General features: G+C 59.7%; 3 protein-coding genes and 1 long non-coding RNA gene across 8 annotated transcripts in view; 1 reads left to right on the top strand and 3 right to left on the bottom strand.

Annotated features, from left to right (window-relative positions):
- Positions 1–2,532: 2,532 nt before the first annotated feature.
- Positions 2,533–4,255, bottom strand: DDIT4 (DNA damage inducible transcript 4). The gene is made up of 2 exons (XM_086752212.1): positions 4,115–4,255; positions 2,533–3,646 (listed from the first exon to the last, which is right to left on the bottom strand). Exons 1-2 carry the CDS (start codon positions 4,209–4,211, stop codon positions 3,171–3,173), a joined length of 573 nt encoding a protein of 190 aa, XP_086608338.1. The 5' UTR covers positions 4,212–4,255; the 3' UTR covers positions 2,533–3,170.
- A 1,631-nt stretch (positions 4,256–5,886) lies between these two features.
- Positions 5,887–7,585, bottom strand: LOC147600067 (uncharacterized). Its single transcript, XR_015259078.1, has 2 exons — positions 7,443–7,585; positions 5,887–7,348 (listed from the first exon to the last, which is right to left on the bottom strand). It is a non-coding gene; the product is annotated as an uncharacterized LOC147600067 (long non-coding RNA).
- A 705-nt stretch (positions 7,586–8,290) lies between these two features.
- On the bottom strand, positions 8,291–13,562 carry ANAPC16 (anaphase promoting complex subunit 16). 4 transcript variants are annotated; one of them, XR_015259050.1, is made up of 5 exons: positions 13,500–13,562; positions 11,851–12,008; positions 11,199–11,340; positions 10,590–10,723; positions 10,456–10,530 (listed from the first exon to the last, which is right to left on the bottom strand). XR_015259050.1 is itself a non-coding variant. In XM_086751980.1 (4 exons), the coding sequence occupies exons 1-4, from the start codon at positions 13,553–13,555 to the stop codon at positions 9,037–9,039; spliced, it is 354 nt and encodes a 117-aa protein (XP_086608106.1). In that variant the 5' UTR covers positions 13,556–13,562; the 3' UTR covers positions 8,291–9,036. The 4 variants fall into 4 exon arrangements, 2 of the variants coding, with proteins under 2 accessions (XP_086608106.1, XP_086608105.1); XM_086751980.1 differs by lacking the exons at positions 10,590–10,723; positions 11,199–11,340 and adding an exon at positions 8,291–9,101; XM_086751979.1 differs by lacking the exons at positions 10,590–10,723; positions 11,199–11,340 and adding an exon at positions 8,291–9,025.
- ASCC1 (activating signal cointegrator 1 complex subunit 1) overlaps positions 13,039–14,833 on the top strand; it is a 31,046-nt gene continuing 29,251 nt past the window's right edge. Inside the window, exon 1 of one of the 2 annotated variants that reach the window (XM_086751974.1) lies at positions 13,039–13,357. The gene's annotated coding sequence lies outside the window, so the exon portion shown is untranslated. Of the gene's footprint in view, positions 13,358–13,665; positions 13,749–14,833 lie in introns of those variants that run through there. The other variant, XM_086751975.1, reaches the window with a different exon arrangement.

Raw genomic sequence — 14,833 nt, 5'->3', positions numbered from 1 at the left:
GCCTCGTGCCGAGGAGACCTCGCCTTCCTCCCTTCCCGCCCGGCTGTTTGCCGAGACCCCCTCGACCACCAGCCGAGCTCTTGTTGGGAGATCCGGAACGCCACCAGCCCAGCGGCATCGTCCTGGCTTTTTAAGGTTCCCTGGGGACGGGTCCCTGTCCGGGGAGGGCGGCAGGCTGTCTTTGTCCCAACTGTGGCTTGGAATCTGCCAGCTGCTAGCCCAAAATGGGGGAACCACCTGCCCACGGGGTTGGATTTGGGGTCTGCGCTCCCAAACAGGGCTGATTTTCCCAAATCCCCCTTTTCCCAGGGCAGCAAACGGCTTTTCCTGCAGCACCTGGCACAGGCTTAACCCCGCCGGCGCTCCCCTCTCCCACGCACCGAAGGGCTGGAGATTTGGAGTGGGTTTTTTTTTTTCCCCTTTTCCCATTTTTTTCCCCCGTCTCGGGGACCGCGGGTCACGTCACTTCCATTTCCCCTTGGCACTGCGTTCCCGGCAGCGGCGGTGAGTCAGCAACGCCCGCAGCGGGCGAGTCCGGCACGGACAGACGCCCAACGCAGCCCGCCCGGCAAATCCCCCAGCGTCACCAGCACAGATGCTCCTCCTTTCATTTTTTTTTTTTTATTTTTTTTTTTAAACTCTGCATTTTGGTGCATCCGCACCCCATTTTTTGGGGTGGTCTTGCTGCGTTGCGGGCCATTCCCAGCCCCCAGCAATGGGAGATGCTCTGTGTTTTGGTGTGCTGGGCCCTGTGACAGCCCCACGGCCACCTCCCGCGTCCCAAAAATATCCCTCTGCCTGCCCCCCCGCCGCGGGACAGGCTAAATGCAGCCTCCCTGGGAGTTCCTGGTGCCTTCCAGGAAGCTGCCAAACCCCAGGGACCTTGACATCCCCCCCAGATTTGTCACCGAAAGGCCATTTTGCCAAAAATAGAAGCAAAAATTCACCTTCCATCACTCGTGGCTGGGGTGATGATGTGACCACGGGGCGTTTTGGGGACAGGTAGACCCTGCACGGAGGGTGTTGCTGGGTACCCCCCCAGGAAGGAGGCTGCCCTGTCGCTGCGCGTTTGCTTTTGTGAGTTTGGGTGAATGGTGGGTTGGTTTTTTCTTGTTTTGTTTTGTTTTCTGCAAAATCTTATTCCTTGTAATAATTTAAAAAAAGAAAACAAAAACATGATGCCAAGTCCCTCATCTATCCTGGGAAAGACTGGCAGGGAACGTGCAGAGCCACGCTGCTGCCGGCAGCAGGGCGAGCCACCCCTTCCACGTGCCGGGGAGCGCGATCCGTAAAAACAGGTGAGTTTACGGAGTGGTATATATAGCTTCACGGCGCGCTGTGTCTCAGCAGGGGATGACGGCACGGCTCAGCTGTCGGCATCGCTGCGCCGTAAATCTCTCTCCACGGCTGGGGAGCAACGTGCCGTTTCCGTCCCGTGCCAGCGGTGCCAAAACTTGTTCTTCTCGCGATTTTGCCAAAAAACAAAACAAAAAAAAAACTTCAGGTTTGGAGTTTCCTTTCCAGCCTCCTCAGTAGCTCCGGGGCTGCTTGGACGGTGGTTTTGCCGTTGGGCAACCCCACAGGGCACCGTGCCGCCCGAGCCCAGCACGGGGATGCCCCTCACGTGGCAGGGTGCCTGCGCCAGCGCGTCACCCTCTGAGAAACACCCCGCTCCCCAAAATTTTAGGAGAATTCCCCCCCGCTCTTTGCACACTGTGGCTTTGTGAAGGTGTGTTTCCAGCTGTACCCCCTCAGCCCTACTTGTTGCTCCCATTGCTTTTATTTACACAGGTGAGCAACCTCAGCTCCTAGCGCTCCGGTTGTGGCTTGTCCTTTCCAGAAATAGCTTTTTTTTTTTTTGGTGAAAATTTTCATCGAGAAGTCACTGTCTGTCCACAGGGGAAGAAAAAAAAAAAAAATAATAAAAGAAAACAATCCAACCCCAACCCAACGCAGAAGCTCAAGCCAGAACAAACTCGCATTTCAATGGAAATGTTTGGGGTTTTGGTTTTTTTTTTGGCTTTTTTTTAGGCTGGTTTTATCTCCCACACCTTCCACCAGGCTCTTAATTTGCCAAGCAGCTTAATTACACTGTAGTGAAAGCCGCCTCTCCCTGTGGCTCTAATTGCAGGCTTGGGTAATTGGTCTCTTTTTTTTTTTTTTTTTGCAGGAGCTGGGGAGCGCTCCCCCCAGCAGGTGTGACCCTCCCTATCTCCCTCCCTTGCAATTTTCACCAATTCTCTTGGTTTTCTGCCCAAAACATCCCCTGTGAAGAGCAGCACCTCCCTGAGGTGCCAGGGCTCTCCTCCCTAGGGGACGCGCGGTCACCGGGCCGGCTCGGGGGCCTGACTCAGCTCCCCCTGACTCACAGCCCCGTGGCCCGCAATTAGGAGCGGGCCCAGTGGGATTTTCCCCTCCATTCCCAAAAAATCTTCCGCTCCCACCACAGGGAAAGGCTTCCCGAGGGTGTCAGCAGGGAGCAGTTGCGTCATCCAGCTCTGGACCCGAGTGACAGCAGGGGGACACAGCAGGTTATCAATTAAGACAGCTTTTATTAGAAAAGTAAAAAAAACCCAGCCCGACGCGATTGCATAGGAAGTCTTGCACTTGAACATCAAGTGTACGAGTGTAAACTGTAACCAACGGAGCGCCCACGGCCTGTCACGGCGAGGGGTCCTGCCCTCCGTCCCCACGTCGCCTCGCGCGCCCCTCTCGTGATCAAAGGCCATCTCAGACCCTCCCCACCCCCCCGTGGGGTTTTGTCTTCGATCCAGCCCAGCCGCCGCTCGCTCCCACACGCGCTCCCCCCCCAGAGACCCCATTGATTACAATCCTTGTTACAAAAAAAAAAAAAAAAAAAATAAATCCGTGATTGATCAGCCAACAGGAGACCGCCTGCCTCCCCCCACAGCAGCCCCGCTGCCGCGGCCGGGAGCACGGTCGCCGCAATCATCCCACAATCATCGACGGCGCGAAGCGACCTCTGCCTGGGTCCCAGCTCGCCGCGCCTCGGGGACGCCCCGGCACAGACCTTCCGCCTGCCCGAACTACTTCCACCTACAGCCCTAAACTCCAGCCTAACCTAAACTACAGCGGCCGCCGGGGCTCCGCCGCGCTCCAACCGGCTCTTCCGAAGCGCTTGGGTAAGTCGTTTCCCACGGCGCGGCCCGTCAGCACTCCTCTATCAGCAGCTGCTCGGAGCTGTACAGCTTCTTCTTGATGACCCTGAAGCCCGTGCTCAGCTTGAGCGGGGCGAAAGCCGGCCCCGAGGTGAAGAGTCCCTGGATTTTGGGCCAGAGGCGGGAGTCCAGCCGGAGCACCAGGGTGAGCTGGAAGGTGGGCACCACGGCGGGGTCCACGGCGATGTGCCCCACGTCGTGGCAGGCCTTGCCGTGCTCCACGCAGAGGTCGAGGAGGGCCCCGCGCAGCCCGCAGGGTTCGCTGCGGGCCAGCCGCACCAGCTCCGTCCTCACCTGCGCCAGGAGCTGGGCCGGCATGAGGAGCCGGGAGCAGCGCCTGGCGCCCAGCCGGGCCCTGCCCAGCGTGGCCTGGACCAGGTCCATCAGGCTGGCGCACAGCAGCTCGTCCTCGGGGTCGTGCAGCAGGTCCAGGTCCGGCAGGGAGGCCCCCTCGGCGTATTCAGCTTCTGCGGAGGGGACGGGAGACGGGTAAGCACCGGGGAGCTGCCTGGGGACGAGGCCGGGGTCCCAGGGTTGTGGGGCGGGGAGGACACTGAGGCCAGGGATTTGCAAGGACACAGGGGCTCGGCACAGCACCCCTACCCCCCTCGGGGCCCCTCAACCACCTCAGGGGGTCACCCTGTCCCTCGGGGGACCCCAGGCCCACCAAGGGTGTCCCCCATCCCACAGAGGGACCCTAGGCCCTCCAGGGACGTCCCCTGTCCCTCCCCGGGGCCCACCCCACATCTCAGAGTGCCCCCATCCCTCACAGAGCCCCCAGGCCCCCCTCGGGACCCACCCCACATCTCAGAGTGCCCGCATTCCTCACAGAGCCCCCAGGCCCCCCTCGGGACCCACCCACATCTCAGAGTGCCCCCATCCCTCACAGAGCCCCCAGGCCCCCCTCCCCCGTCCCTCAGGGACCCCTCGCTCACCTCCCTCCGAGCCGGAGGCGCTGCCCAACGACTCGCAGTCGGAGGTCTCCAGGCGGCCCCGCTCCCCGCCCGCCAGCCGCTCCCACAGCCCCGGCATCGCTTCTGCCGCCGCCGCCGCCACCACCGCCCGCTCTGCCCCAGCGACCGCCCGCCGCCCGCCTTATATAGCAGCGGTGCTGCAGACCACGCCCCCTCCGCCCCTCGCCCGCCAATGGGAGCGCGGGGCACGTCCGCGGCGTCTCTCCTGCCCGGTGACAGCGGGAGGCCCCGCCCCCTCCCCCCCCCCCCCTCCCCACACCGCCCCGCCGCTCGGCCCGGGCCCGGGCGCTGCAAACGGCGGCGGGGGTTGCGTCAGCGGGGGCCGTGCCGTGCCGGGCCGAGCCGGGCCGCTGCAATCCGCCCTGCCGCTTGCAGCAGCGCCCGCCGGGCTTCCCCGGCCGCCTCACACGCCCGCCGGCTCGGGCCTGGGCGCCCCCACCCCGGGAGGGCCTGGGCCTCGGCCGCCGCCTCCGCGGTCCGGTGAAACGGGGGTGTCTGCGCGCGGGAACCAGGCCCGGCTTGCGGCTCGCGCCCCGCTTTTGGGGACCATAAAAAAAAAAAAAAAAAAAAAAAACAAACTGAAGAAACGCCAAGCCCAGCCGTTAAAAATAACGCGCCGACCGCGAAATAACGCACGCACGGGCTCGGGAACGGCGGGACGGTGCTCGCGAGCCTGTTTTTAACAAAATCTAGGTTTCGGGGGTTTTTTTTGTTTGTTTTGTTTTTTTTTTCTCCCCACAACCACCAGCGGTAGGAACGTTGGCTGGGGCGAGGCTGAAAATAGCTGAGGAACTGCTGGCCTGGGGGTCGAAACGGGGGGAAAACTGGCAAATAAACAACAACAACAAAAAAAAGGTAAAAGACCACAGGGCAGGGGCCTTGCTAAAAATAAGCTGGAATTCTGAAGCCGAGCATAAATATTTTTCTTTCTTTTGCCGTAACAGCGCCTGGTAGGCAGGGCAGCGAGCAGCCTGTGGCGCGACGGCGAGATTTAAAGTGAAACGTGATTATTTTATTGGTTTTTTTTTTTTTTTTTAGTCTCTGAAATAAAATAATCCCAACACGACGCTGCTGCGCGGAGGGGAGGCGGTGGTGGGGCTCGCGGCTCCTTCTTCCCAAAAAGAGCCCGCGAGCCGGGCTGCTCCCCGGCCCCGGAGCCTCCAGAAACAATTTGGGGCTAGAAAGCGAAGTTTTAGCTAGGCTGTTGGCAATCCTCGCGCTTCCCCGCGCCGGGTTCCGCTGCTGGCGTAAACCCGGCGCGGGTTTTGCGGCCGAGCGGCGCGTTTTTCCTCCGCAGCCGCCGTCCTTTCCGGGGGAGAGCGGAGGGACGGTCGGGATGGTGGATGGAACTTTCTGGACAGGCTGTTCCCGGCCGGCTGCGCCTCGCGGGACCCCCTCCGCGCCCCGCTTTGCTGGATCGCTGCCGTTTCCAGCCCCAGCCCGGCCGGTTTTGCGAAGGGTTAAGCGTTGGGGAGGGTCCTGGCTGGGCCCCTGCCTGGGATGTGCTGAGCTCAGCGGTTTTGCGGGGCTGGGGAGGAGGAGGAGGAGGAAGGGAGGAGATGCTCAGGGGGCACAGCGAGTGCCTCAACGCACGTCGGCTACGAACCGTGCCCCACGTATGCCGAGGGGGGGACAAATTCCTGCCCCGTGGGGTGGCCGTCACGGCGCGTGGTGTAACGTCCGTCTTCACGTTGGTTCCCAGCAGCTCCGCGGCCCGAAAAGCTGCTTTCAGAAAGATTCACGCGATATTTCGGCACCGAGGCTGTTTGCGTGGGCAACGCAAGGAGTGGGCTGAGCTGGCCGCGAGGCCGGCGTTTTTGGGGACTCCCCAAAGCGCCTGTCCCTCGCGCCCCATCCTAGGTCCCCGATTGCATCAGGGGGTGACGGGCACACGAGGGGTGACCCCGTACCCCCGGGCGAGCCGAAGGCTGCGGGCTGGGTGGGGACGCGGCGGCAGGCCCCGGCGTGCCGCCGGCCGGGCGGGTCGCCGCCGCAGCCAAACCTTCGCCCCTCCGGGACAAGCAGCTGCAGGCAGGCCGCCCGCCCGCGACGCGCGGGAGTCGGGCAGCGAAACGAGGAACGCGCGTCCAAGGAGGAAATTCAGCCCCCCTCCATGGCTGCTTTGGCCTCGTCCCAGGCAAAAACCGGGAGCTGGTGTTTTGGGGGTGCTGCCCCGCGCTCCCACGTCCTCGCCGAGGGGAGAGCCCGTCCCCGGCCGGGTGGTTTTTTTGGCCGTGCAGCGAAGCGAGCTCGTGCCTTGGCGCCGGCCCCGGCGCTGGGGCCACGGCCAGCAGCGCGAGGAGCCGGGGAGGGGAGGCACGAGCCGGGCCCGCGCGCCGGTACATAACGTTCTGCTGCGAGCGCCCACAGGAAAACCAACCACCAGCCCTGAACGGGGCTCTTTGTTCAGTTTGTTCAGCTTTTTTTTTTTTTTTATTTTTCCCTCCCCGCCTCAACTTTTGCTGGCAGCTGATGGGCTCCGCCGGCTCTGCAAAGCAGAAACGGGGCAGCTGGAGGGGTTTCCTGCTGCCAAGGAAAACCTGCTGTTGGAGGAGGGGGAGCGGCAGAGGGTTGGGTTGTGTTTTTTTTTTTTAATTTATTTTCCCCTGCAGCAATCCCTCCAGTTTTCGCCGCCCTACCTAAAGTGTTTACCGAGCGGGAGGAGGGAACGGCCAACTTTTTTTTTTTTTTTTGCATTTGTAGTACTGCACAGAGTGAACTTTTCACTTCCTCTCCGCGGCTCTCGCACATGTGTCTATTTTGGTGCTGGGCACACATACAAACAAGCCATGTACGGCACGGAGCCGCGGCTGTTCCCCGCTCCCGCTCCCTCCAGCCGCGAGCCCGGCACGCCGCCAAGAAAACAAGGAATAAGAGGAGGGCGAAGTGGGGGGTGCGGGGGGAATCTCAGCCCTGCCGTGTTTCGGACCCTTGGGCACACGGTGAAGATCCGGGCAACGCTCGGGCACCGCGTTCCCCGTCGGCGAGAGCCGCAGGCGCCGATTCCCCAGCGTCTCCGGAGGGTTGGCGGAGCGGAAAAGTTTCACGCCGAGCTCTTTCTGCACCTGGTTACGCCGGCTGCAGCACGTAGGGTCGGCGAGTGGGCGGGCAGCGCACCGCTCCGCTCCTAAACCCCACGACGTTGCCTTGATACGGGGCGGGTATTTTTGGCAAGTTTGGCCAAGGTGAGTTCGGCTGGCCGGAGTAAGCAGGATTTAAAACAAGACGATATAAAACAAACAAGCAAGCTGGCGATGGAAACGCTCCCTTCTTCTCAAAATAACCCCACCTGGGACGCAGTTTGATACTGGCAGGAGACCCCCGCGGAGCAGGGGCTGGCGGCCTTCCGGGAGCGGGGAGGACGTTTTCCGGGCCGTGCAGCGGAGAGCCGGCGCGGGACGCGCCTCGGCCAAGCCGTGGCCTTACGCGAGAAGGCTCGTAGAGGGTTTCAGAAACCCGCTGAGTGAATTTCCACGGGCGCGGAGCCGGAACCGGGGCTGGCTCTGGATCACGAAAAGCCGACTCCGGTACTGGAACTAATTTATAAACGAAGGCAGAACTATTTTTTTTTTCCCCCTTAGTTTTAGCTAATGCAAATTGCTGGTGACAGAACTCAGACGACACACGAATCTGTTTCAATCCAGATGTGGCTGGACTGAAATAGTGAGTAAAAACAAAGTCGTCTCGTAAAGAAGATGTTGAAAATGGAAGGATTAGGCCTCTGGAGCAGTAAATTGTACAAGGCTTAGCGCTGAGCCTGTCCCCCTGCTGCCAGCAGGAAGGCGGTGGCAGGGCTCTGGTCAATGGGGCATTAACACGTTGCAAGGCTTACACCAGAAAAACAGAAACGCGGCTCCCCTCAGGAGTGAAAATGGAAACCAGGATGATTAAAGTGATTTACGGAAGGGTTTTCTGCCGGTGGAGTTGAACCAGGATTAACACCTGATTTAACCGGACCCACTCTGGACTGTAAAGCAAGCGTGGTTTGGTTCCTCTCGGAGGGTTTTTGAAACTGAACTCGGCCATCGTCACGCCCGAGCTGCCCCTGAGCTTCACTGTAGCTCCGTTACCTGCCAACGGCCGGCCGTCTCTTTCCTCAGCCCCTCCTGGCGCCAAGCTTCGAAAAGATAAACGGTGTCAAAGACAGAATTATTTTATTATCACAGAGCAAGCTAACAGAACAAAGAAGAGGGAAAAAGAGTGTCCGTGTCCTACCAGCACTCGCTGCGCAGACACAACAGAAACAGCGATGGAGAGAAAATCTGCCAGGTACCTCTGGAGAAAGCGTCACCGCTTGCCCCCTCCCAGCTGACCCAGGACAGTTCTCATCCCGTTCACCCCCAAAAACGACAACTAGGCCTTGTTTCTGGCAGGGCATCGTAGCTGTGCTCCGCAGAGGCCCGGCTCGAGCGGCAAAGACCGGGCCGCTCATTGCGTTCCCGGTAAGTTTTCCGTCCTCCGTAAACGACAAGGTGATTTTCTGAGCTGGGTAAAACCGATCCCACCTTCTGAGTTACAGAAACCGAGCCCTGCCAGCCTGCAACCCCGCAGAGGACATGGAGAATCCCATCGTTTCCATCTACTGGCAGCTTTACGGGGGATCCCTGCTGTCAGCTTAAAAAAAAAAAAAAAAAAAAAAAAAAAATCCCAGTGCTGCCGACGCAGCTGTCGGCATCCTGATAAACGGGGGTGCGTGTTGAAGCCGGGCCAGAGAATGTTTTTCTTCTGCTCCCTGACAGCAGCGATCCAGCCGCGCTCAGCCCGAGGAGGGAGTGAATCCCAGGAGCTGCTCTATTGGCTTGTACCTCCACTCGTCCGCCTCCAGCTCTTCTACCAGCCCGGCTAGTTTTTCCATCCGCGCCACTTGTTGATCTGCGAGGAGTTCAAAGGTAACCGCGCTTTGCAACGACAGCGCAATTAAACCTTTCAATTAGACGCAAATTCCCAGCTGGCAACGGGGGAGCAAGAGTTAGAATAAAACCCGCCGAGCCCATCTGAACGCAAACCCACTCGATGCGACGCCCCGAGAAAGCTTTTCTGCCCGAATTCGTATTTGCCCATCCCCGCCCGTGCCGTGTGAATTCAAGTCCCACCAGGGATTAGCGTACGGGGCGGGGGGGACGAGTGAAAACAGGATGAAGCTCATTTCTTCAGCATAAATATTTATAGCGCCGAAGAACAGAGAAGTTCAGCGCGAGCGCGGTCAGCCCTCGGCAGAGCCGGGCGCGGCGCGAGGAGCTCCTCGTTTGAGCGCAGGCCCTTTGAGGGGGACGCGGAGGAGCGTCGCAGAAGCGCCGCGCGGTCGGAGCACGCTAGGGACGCAAAGGTCCCCGGTACGAGCCGACTTACTAGCACGAGGCGTAAGGTGAAACGCGCCTGATTTTTGCTGACTGCGGCAGCGGGTGCTTGTAAGAGCGACTGTTCTCACTCCACCTCCTGCAACCGAGTGCTTTTGGGAACTGCCAAACAAACAAGCCAAAAAACGATGACTTTAATTTTTTTTTTTTTTTTTTTTAAGCCTTTCCCTTTTCTTACAGGGAGGCGACCGGCGCTCCGCAAACCAGTTTCAAGCGCTGGCGCTCGTCTGAGCACAAGCCCCCGGCAGCTACGGCCAGACGCAGGGACCAGAAAGGACGCGACCCTCAAGCAGCAGAGGCGATCTGGTGCCGAGCTCTGCCCAAGCCGCCGCGCGGTCAAGCCCATCGCAGGGCACCCGGGCGGCAGGCGAAGGCGCCGGGAGGGAAGCGGAAGTTCAAAGAAGACGTAAGGCTCTTATTTTTTTGGGGGCGGTAACGGAGCGGAGTCAGCCCCGTCACGCCACGCCAGGCACCCGCGCGTCCGTCTCCCGAGCGAGCACCTTTGGAAACCCGGCTTGACCCTGCCGGCGCGGTGTCACAAGGGCTCGGCCGAGAAACAAAGGCGGAATCGAGCGTCTCTTCGCTCGAAGCCAGAGACAGTCAGCGCCGGGCCAAGATCAGAGCGTGGGCGTTTCCTGCCCCTAACCTCCTCTTCTGGCCTCGCCTCTCGCAAAGGCAGCGCGGCGCACAGCGATGGAAAAAACAAGCTTTTGAAAAGGCACAGCCTGTTCCCGCCCAGGCTGCGTGGGTTTCGTTCCCTCCGCTTTGCATAGGGTTTGCAAAAGGTGACGGGCTGACCGAGCGTTCACGCGCCAACTTGAAAGGCTATTCTGCTTTATTTTTTTTTTTTTTTTTTTTTGTGGTTGGCACCCGAGAACACGTCAGCCTTTTCGCCGCGCTCCCCCGCCGCCTCGCAGTCAAAACCGACGGCGCTTCGGCGCTTACCGTGTTTCACCTGCTTTAACGTGGACGCAACCTGATAGCTGAAGACAGACTCACAGAGGAATCTTTCGGAGCCGTCTGCGGACAGAAAAAGGGAGAGTTTTAAAAGCGAGCACCCTCAACCGAGCGCCGCCGACCTTCTATTTTTATGTTCGGCACGTGGGTTTCCCCGCTCGCCTCATTCTGACGCTTTCACCCGCGCCGAGCGTGCGGCGCTCCGGTTTCCAGCGCGCGAATCCCGTGCGGGGCTTTGGCTGGCTGGGATATATAGCTGAAAAAAAAAAAAACCAAAACTATATCTAATCTGAAAATGCTGCGTCGGTGCTGGGCCGTGCTGTTTCCAAACATACCCTTCCCTCTCCTCCGACTCCCCGGCCTGGCCGTCCCGCTCGAGCGGCCGGCGGGAGGAACAGCTGTCTGTTTGCTTCATTATTTTAATTTGTTTTGAGGGCTCATTAAGTTCGGTGAGCAAGCCTTTAGTCATAATTACTTCAATAGACGGGCATATGGGCTCTAATGTGTAATAAAAACAGGCCTTAAACAACGCGGCCGTCGGTTCTCAGCTGCCCTGCGCTGCCGTGTCCGTCTCCACGCAAGCGCAGTCGCTTCTGAGCCGCGGGGCTGCGCGAGCCCAGCTGAGCTTCAAGTCAAGTCTGCGGTGAGGTGACGCGGCGAGTTCAAGGGGAGCAGACAGACAGACCTTGGCTTAACCTCGTCATCCGGAGGACCTGCCCTTCCTCCCTCACCCCGAGCAGGAGCAGGGACGTGCCAGGCTCCTCCTCCGGGCATCCGAAGACCAAGGCGCTGCGCCGGATCTGTCCCGGTCCTCTCCAGGCGTCTGGAGAAACACCCCGGCAAGGGTGAGTCCACAAGGGGAACGTGCTCGGCCTCAAAGGATTAAAAAAGAGGTCGAATCTTAATTATCCAGTTGCAGACCTCTGTGGCAAGGCTTTACCTTGGCTGAGGGCAAAAGCAAGCCTTGCGTTCCCTGCCTCTTGTACAAGCCCAGTCAAATCCAACCTCAGAACGCGTTTCGCCAAGGAAAATACTCCTGCCTCAGCTATCTTTACAGTAATTCCTGCCCGGCATCAACGGATTAGCTAACGATGAGCAATTAACACCGTCATGTTCCCTTTCAGGTAGATCGCTTCCTCGTCTGAAGCGGTGTCACGGAGCTAAAAAAACAGGTGACTGCCAGAAAAATCACTTCCTGATGAGCAACTGGTGGGAGAGCCGGGGCTGCTCGGGACCCACCCGAGCCCCGGTGCTTCCTTCCTCCCTCCAGCTTTCGCCAGCTAAAGGCCGAAAGGGCAGCGGGGTGCTAAGATCGGCAGCTCCCCTGCGGGGCCTGCCCGCGCGCCAGGAGGAGCAGAAAAGGAGAAGGGCGGGAGCAGTCACCTTCCAGCATCTCCCCGGCTCCTTTGGGGTAAGTGAAGAGGGCTTTCCGGGGCGGCGCCAGGTCCGAAACGCTGAACCCCGATCCCGTCACGGAGCTGCCGCTGACTCCGCCGGCCGAAGAGGATGAGGAAGAGGCTGCCATTTCACCCCGTCCCAGCCTGGAAGAACAAAAAGGGAGCAAAGCAGAGTTAGGAAGGGCGTCTCGGAGTTTCCCCGGGCACGACGCCAGTGACCGCGCGCGTATCCGATGGCGGATGAAAGCGGCGAGGCCCAGGAAGAGCCAGCGAGCGCAGCTTTGGGCGGCCGCCCACGCTCCGCAGCCACGAAGCGCGGGTGGTTCGGGGCTGCCCTGCGTGCGTGGGAGAGGCTGCCTGCGCCAGTGCAGTAAGCTGTCACACCACGCGGTGGCACCCGGAAACTGAACGTCACCTGCGCTCAGACCCCTCGGACAAGGGGGCCTGGGAATTCAGCGGGAGGATCGGAGCGTGCATTAAAATAACCTGGCACAGGTCGCTGGCCTGGACTCACTGGCCTTCAGCTGCCTGGCGCTTTTCCCGCTCCCCAGGGTCACAAAAAGAATTTTTCCCCATCCCCCTCCCCTCACTTTTTGCCTTGTTTCCAGGAGCACAAACACAGAAAAAGTTCTGCCTCATAAAACCTGGAAGCCCGCAGGACTGCCAGTTCCAGCGCCACACCCTGCGCGAAGCCACACTGCGCCTGATCTGCAGCAAGCCTGCTCTGCATCACTCCAGATGTGCTTTTGCTTTGAAAACGCTGCCTTTCACCTAAAAGCGGCAGCGGCTGAGCATCCGTCTGCCTGTACGGCGCAAGGCCGGTTGCTTCTTGCAGACCCTTTTCTCAGCAATACTGGTTGTATGTTTGTCACGATGGAGTGCTTGAAATTCATCACGTACCTCTCTGATAGTAAAAGCACGTCCCATTTAATACATTTCTCTTATCCTGCCTATTTAATACACTTCTGCAGGGTATGCACACAGCACCTTTGGAAAGCACTCAGAGGAGCAAATGGGTTTTTAAAAGGCCATCGCAACTAGGAATTGCCTGTTCGTTCACAATTAAGCTCAAAGGTGCGTATAACACAAACCGGAGCATCAGCTCCCTGCGGGCTTGCAGGCCGCGAGGGGAAATGCCTGGACAAAATAAACCTTTTAACACGGCAAACCTGGGCAGGCCTTTGCTCCTCGCCGGTGAGGGAAGCCAGACGACGCTCTGAGCTGAAACGACGCCGTTTGGGGCTGGCAAGCCGCCGGGTCAGGGCCGCGACAGGTCCGGGCCTCAGGCGCCCGCCATTTTGTGAGGAGGGGGTAGCGGCGGGGCTGCCGGCACTGCGCATGCGCGGCGGCGCCCCTTGCCCGCATTCCCGCCTCAAAGGGCAACAACCTCGGTAACGCCAAGGCGCATGCGCGGCGCGTCCCGCTCTACGCACGCGCCCCACGCCTCTCCGCCCCATGGCCCCTCCCCGGCTTCCGTAGCGAGCGGCTTCCCGGTGAGTTACCCCTCCTCAGTACCAGCCTCTCCCCCCCCCCAGCTCCGGTTCAACCGAGCGCCCTTCTCCTCCCCAGCCACCTTCCCTCGCCTCCCCGCTCCCGTTCCCGGGCCGCCCCGCCCCGACCCCCCCCGAGCCTCACCTGGGCGCCCGGGTTGCTTGGCGCAGGCGGCGCGCGCGGTCGCGATCGCGGTGCATGCTGGGGCGGGCGCGGGCGCGCGGCCGCTTCCTACTTCCGGTGTGGGGCGGGGCGGAGCGACCGGTAACCGTTGGCAACGGCTGCGGCGACCGGTACCCGCCGGGGCTGAGGCGAGGGGCGTTAAACCTACCGGTACCTGCCAGGGCAGGGGCCCGGGCCCGCCCGGGGGCCTCCTCGGTGCGGGCGGCGATGGTAAGGCCCCGGCTGCCGCAGGAGCCAGGTCCGGGCTGCTTTGTCCCTGTCACACACACACACACGAATGTCCTGGTTTTGTGAGGGATGGAGCTGATTTTCCTCTCCGTAGCCGGTGTGGTTTGGGTTTCGTGGGTGAAGAGTGTTGGTAAAAACACTCTGTTGTTACGAGTTGGTGCTGAAGAGATCAAGGTCGCTGTCCGGCTTCCCAGGTCTGGCTAATGTACAGGTGCAGGAAGCTGGGAGGGAGAAAACCAGAATAATTAACCCAAACTGGCCACAGAGAGTATTCCGGGCCGTAAGGGTCAGTGAGGGGCGGGCCAGTGAGCTGGCTCTCTCTCTTCTCCCTGTTTGGAATCACTCCAGCATCATTTACAGCTTTTTTTTTTCCTCTTTGTTCTGAACTCAGGACAGGCTGCATTGGTCATTGGGCGGTGAGAAATTGTACAGCATTTGGATTTTTCGTGGATTTTTTTTTTTTTTTTTAAATATTATTATCACTTACTATCAGCCTGGAGAAGAGGAGGCTCCGGGGAGACCTGAGAGCAGCCTCCCAGTGCCCAAAGGGGGCTGCAGGAAAGGTGGGGAGAGACTCTTCAGCAGGGCCTGGTGTGACAGGATGAGGGGTCATGGTTTCAAAATAGAGGGAGGTAGACTGGATATAAGGAAAAATTTTTCACACTGAGGGTGGTGGAGCAGTGTCCCAGGCTGCCCAGAGAGGCTGTGGACGCCCCATCCCTGGAAACATTCCAGGCCAGGTTGGCCGGGGCTCTGAGCAACCTGATCTGGTTGGGGATGTCCCTGCTTCTTGCAGGGGGGTTGGGCTGGGTGGGCTTTGAAGGTCCCTTCCCACCCAAAGTGTTCTATGATTCTATTGTTTTTTTCTATTATTGTTATTACCATTATAATGTGTATATTATTATCTTTTCCTTTGCTATCCTAGTAAACCATCTTTATCTCAACCCACAACTTTTCTTTTCTTCCCGATTCTCTTTCCCCAACCCCTGGGGAGCTGGAGGGTGATCGAGCAGCTGCGTGGTACTCGATCGCTGACTGCAGCCAAGCCGTGACAACAGGCCACGGCA

This window comes from Chlamydotis macqueenii, chromosome 7 (genome assembly GCF_036417535.1).
Source record: "Chlamydotis macqueenii isolate bChlMac1 chromosome 7, bChlMac1.mat, whole genome shotgun sequence".
NCBI lineage: Eukaryota > Metazoa > Chordata > Aves > Otidiformes > Otididae > Chlamydotis > Chlamydotis macqueenii.
Note: the sequence above shows the minus strand (reverse complement) of the source record. Positions and strands in the feature narration are given on the sequence as shown.

Bases quoted from the DNA above. Each gene is read 5' to 3' on its own strand.
- DDIT4 (XM_086752212.1), bottom strand. From the start codon at position 4,211: ATGCCGGGGCTGTGGGAGCGGCTGGCGGGCGGGGAGCGGGGCCGCCTG. The intron at 3,647-4,114 runs GTGAGCGAGGGG...TCCCCTCCGCAG, and splicing joins CGCCTCCGGCTCGGAGGGAG to AAGCTGAATACGCCGAGGGG.
- ANAPC16 (XM_086751979.1), bottom strand. From the start codon at position 13,555: ATGCACCGCGATCGCGACCGCGCGCGCCGCCTGCGCCAAGCAACCCGG. The intron at 12,009-13,499 runs GTGAGGCTCGGG...TTGTTCTTCCAG, and splicing joins CAAGCAACCCGGGCGCCCAG to GCTGGGACGGGGTGAAATGG. The intron at 10,531-11,850 runs GTGACTGCTCCC...TTCTGTCCGCAG, and splicing joins AGCCGGGGAGATGCTGGAAG to ACGGCTCCGAAAGATTCCTC.